The following is a 4,277-nucleotide window of genomic DNA, read 5'->3' as shown; positions in this document are numbered from 1 at the left end:
GGTTTAAAGAAGACGGATTGATCAGAAGCATTAATATTAAAGCGTCGTTAGGCGTTCATAAATAGGCTTATCCAAAGTTTATGTAGGCTAATCTTTGCTGTCTCCCTCTCCTCTCTCTCCCTCTCTGTAAATGTGTCTCTCACTCTCTAAGAATATACCCAAGCTCCACCTCTTTATGATAATGTGACAGTAGCATCTCCAGCTCGGAGACAAGCCTCCTCTCTTTCTCATTCAACTATGTGATCTGTTTTTCCACACACGGACCCTGTCTCCTCTCCTCTCCTGTTATCCCTCTCTCCTCCTCGGCACACTCAATGCGCAGCTCCCTCTCACAAAGCAACCGCATTTGTTCGGCGAAGTTACTTTCTTAAAATAGTTGACTTTGAAGTTTACTTTTTGTGTTTCAAATTCTCGGACATGACTACCATGGCAACTCCGGCTGCTCCAGCTCTGCTCCCCGCCGCTACACTCGGGCACCACCCGGCGCCGAGTTCCGTCTCTCCGGCCACCAACTCTCCGCCACCTGCGGCCACCTCCGCCGCTTCCTCCCCGGCTCCTCCAGTGGCTCACCCGGCGCTGCTTCACCAGTTTAGGGCGGACCTCTTACTAGCGAACGGGACCCCGTTAAAAACCGGAGGAGCTTCGTTGTCCAGCAGCGCTAAGCCAGTGTACGCCACCCCGTCGCCCGTGGAGAGCACTCCGCAGAACAACGAGTGCAAACTGGTGGAGGTGAAAGGTGCCAAGCTGGCCTCGTTCACGGTGAAAGATACGGAGCTCATCTGCCTGCCCCAGGCTTTCGATGTGTTTCTCAAGCACCTGGTCGGCGGGCTCCACACCGTCTACACTAAGCTGAAACGGCTGGACATTGCCCCAGTGGTGTGCAACGTAGAGCAGGTCCGGGTGCTGCGGGGGCTTGGGGCCATACAGCCCGGGGTGAACCGGTGCAAACTTATCTCCAGGCAGGACTTCGAGACGCTCTACAGCGACTGTACCAACGCAAGGTGAGGCGGGTGTGGGGGATAGGAGAGGGGAGGCGGAGTGTGACCCGATGATGTGTTGCGGTTGATTTAGGGTTACCCAGTTTATTTTTGAGGGGGGTGGGTGCAGCAGGTGGGGTTAGTTAGCTAAAGTAGGTTTAATGGCAGTGAAAATAGGATTTTTGGGACTTCTACCTCCATCTTTATAGGCTGCTATCTGACATCAGTCTGCAGGTCATGACAAAATTCCAGGATCCATCCCAAAAATCTAAATAATATTGCAAATGATAATTAGGCCTAATAATTTGTTTGCAAATACCTTATGGTGTTATGTTTTATATAGGCTATCCTAATATTTCTGTAATATTTCAAGATTTGGCTATAGCAACTCTGATATCTGCAAAAGAGTCCTCTAAATTAAAGGCTAATAGGGTCTTCTAGACATCTTAAACATGTAAACATGGGGAAAGGGAGCATTCCATAAATTAATTTATCTAAAAATATGATTTGTTTTTGATTGTATTGGATGACTGGAGGTCCAGTTAACCTCTTTTTGTTTACCACCTCACTGTTACTAAGCCTGTCACTAATTACCATTAGTGACTGTGATGGTGATGATGGTGGTGACGATAATGAATTTTAGTAATCCTGATAAAAAAGAAAATCTTTAAAGTTTGCAGCTGTATCACAGGCTATCATCTCTCCTCTCTCTGACATGCACACACACAGTCTCTCTCTGACACACACACACACACACACACACGCACACATGCACACATGCACACATACACACATTGAATCTGACACTGTCATTCTGAGAAATTGATTCTTCACAGAAATTAATTAATTTTCATTTGGCCCCAAGCGGCAGCTTAAATCAGGACAAGCTCACTCACTCACTCACTGATCCCTTTGCTCTCTCTCTCCTTCTCTGCATCTCCCTCTCTCCCTCTCCCTCTCTCTCCTTTCTTAATAACTCGCTGTCTTATCATATCAACACTCTTTAGCCCAGAGCATTAGAACAGAGGAGATGATTAAATGAATTCTCGGTATTTATGATGTGATTATGTAAATTAGCTGTTTTGCACAACTCTGATGGTGACCAACTACATGGGTCATCAATCCATTGCGCCACAGAGATGTTTGGATAAAGGGGCTATAAATTGGCTTGGATTTGTGGTTTCCTGGTCCCTCAGTCTGCTGTTGTGCAGACCACATGCTCGTAACAGCATGGGTTTGAATCCAGAGAAGTGTGGATTAGCCTTAGTTTAGGGAATTTATATTCTTTGATAGTTAATCCCTGCTCCTTGGAGCATGAATGATCCAATTTACACCTGCCATTAAATACAGAAAGAGGATGCATCAAGATGTGTACAGATAGACACAAAAAAATGTTTTATTTTGCAATGTATTAACTACTTACTTGTTATGTTTCTTGGGTGTAGGTCAAATCTTCAGGCGCTTCAGTGTGGCTCTACTTTTATCTTTAAGCTTTGATACAAACTTTGACTTGTTGAGCAAAACCAGAAACACAAAAAACATTTGGCAATCAGCTTCCAGCTCCATGTGCATGGATTAACACCTGCGATGAAGCCCTCCAACCAAGACAAAATCCAGATGCATCTTCTGACTGCTTTGGGATTTCTTCTATGTCAGATGTTAATGGGAACGTTGTTATACAACCGCTGAAAATACATAGCCTCCGCCGTCTCTAATTATCCACACAACACTCAAACAGCCTTTAGTTAATGAGATCTGAAAACATCACTCGTCTGAAATCTTCAAACGACTTCCGTGATTCTTTGTCTGAAGGCTTCAAATGTGCTGTGGTGGCCATTAGTGTCAACCCCCTGCAGTAGAAGTTTCTAAGTAATCCCTGGTGTGGATGGAGCAACATACAGTAGCAGGTAAAAAGTGAGACTCCAGATGGTTATTGTTAAAGTGGCGAAGGCTGGCCAACTAAACCTAAAAGTTCATCTCCAACAACATGATGTTACGGCTCTCTGACAGCGTCAGGGCTCAGTGAGGTTTTTGTTACTGATTAAGACAGCCATCACTTATTATTTTCCAGTCCAGTACAGTCAGACAGGCTGCAGGGGAAATCACAGCCTTGTCTCATAGTTTAACATGACTAACAGAATCCTACATGGATTCCTGGTTTTTATTCTTTCGGCTCTTCATTGTTTCTTTTTTAAAGATTATAACAAAACAGAGGTTATAAAAAAATGTCCTCTGTTTATCGTTGTCTTTCCTTCTCTTTGTCTCACTCTTTTACTCCTGCTGTGCACAAACACACTCTCACACACCCTGACCACTGACTCATCAAACCATGAAGAAGGGCTGACTTCACCCTCAGTCAAAGCTGAGTTATAATTCATGCATAGGTGGCACACAAACACGCACTTTCTCTGTCATCTCCTAACACACAAACTCACACGGTCACGCCTGTGTGTTTGCTGGCTTTGCTGCTAAATGACATTAGTTCCACAGAGAGAACATGTCGTGTAGGAGGCAACCTGATCCTCCATCCTTTTCTTTCTCCCTCACAAAGGAACAGTTTCATTCTAGGTTAGAAACAAACAGCTCGGTCAGGTCAAACTGTGTGTGTGTGTGTGTGTGTGTGTGCCTGTGCATATATTGTACGTGTATACTTTATGTAGAGTAAACACATGTCCTCTGCCCCCCTTATATTATATAAAAGTAGTGTATTATGGCGAGGTAATAAGATCTCTTGTTACTTTTTAACAAAGCATGTGTTAATAACAACACAAAGACCACACAAAGACCTCAAAAGTTGCATAAAACATGTGTTTCCTAAGCAATGCTACTTTAAAGGGTTAGTTCATCTAAATTACATAAATATATTTTATCATTTCTACCATTCATATTGTTTTTGGTTTTGTTTGCCCTCATTTTGAAATATCTGTCTCTGAGATTCCTGCTTCCAGCCCAATGAGGTGAATGACATTTTGTTTTTGGTGGTATGTGCCTTTCCAGAAACAGTGTCCATGTTACTGATAACGGTTTTCAGAGGACTTAGTTCTTCTTTAATCTTCTGAAGAAATAGTCCCCATGAAAACTGTTGACATTGTCTCTACAGGGACACCATTTTTGGAAAAAGTTGTTGCTGAAAATATAATTTGTAAATGGTGTGAGCACCACAAAAAAATTCTATTCACCGTCATTTTCTTGGGGTTGAAGCAGAAAACTCAAAACATCTGCACCTTAAAGCTGGCGTGGCTACATACCACTACAGGTAAAAGAGAAAATATGTTTACTTCTGAAATCTGAAAGCAGAAA

The 4,277-nt window shown here is 43.3% G+C and overlaps 1 protein-coding gene across 3 annotated transcripts in view; it reads left to right on the top strand.

The window, feature by feature from the left end:
- The first annotated feature begins 204 nt into the window (after window positions 1-204).
- dachc (dachshund c) overlaps window positions 205-4,277 on the top strand; it is a 24,122-nt gene continuing 20,049 nt past the window's right edge. For 2 of the 3 annotated variants that reach the window (XM_039784739.1, XM_039784738.1), the window contains exon 1: window positions 205-1,001. In XM_039784739.1, coding sequence (XP_039640673.1) covers window positions 418-1,001 — 584 coding nt within the window. In that variant the 5' untranslated portion in view covers window positions 205-417. The remainder of the gene's footprint in view (window positions 1,002-4,277) is intronic. The other variant, XM_039784740.1, reaches the window with a different exon arrangement.

Source organism: Perca fluviatilis, chromosome 19 (assembly GCF_010015445.1).
Source record: "Perca fluviatilis chromosome 19, GENO_Pfluv_1.0, whole genome shotgun sequence".
In the NCBI taxonomy this organism is placed as follows: Eukaryota; Metazoa; Chordata; class Actinopteri; order Perciformes; family Percidae; genus Perca; species Perca fluviatilis.
The sequence above is the reverse complement of the archived record's forward strand: the minus strand, read 5'-3'. Positions and strand labels throughout refer to the sequence as shown.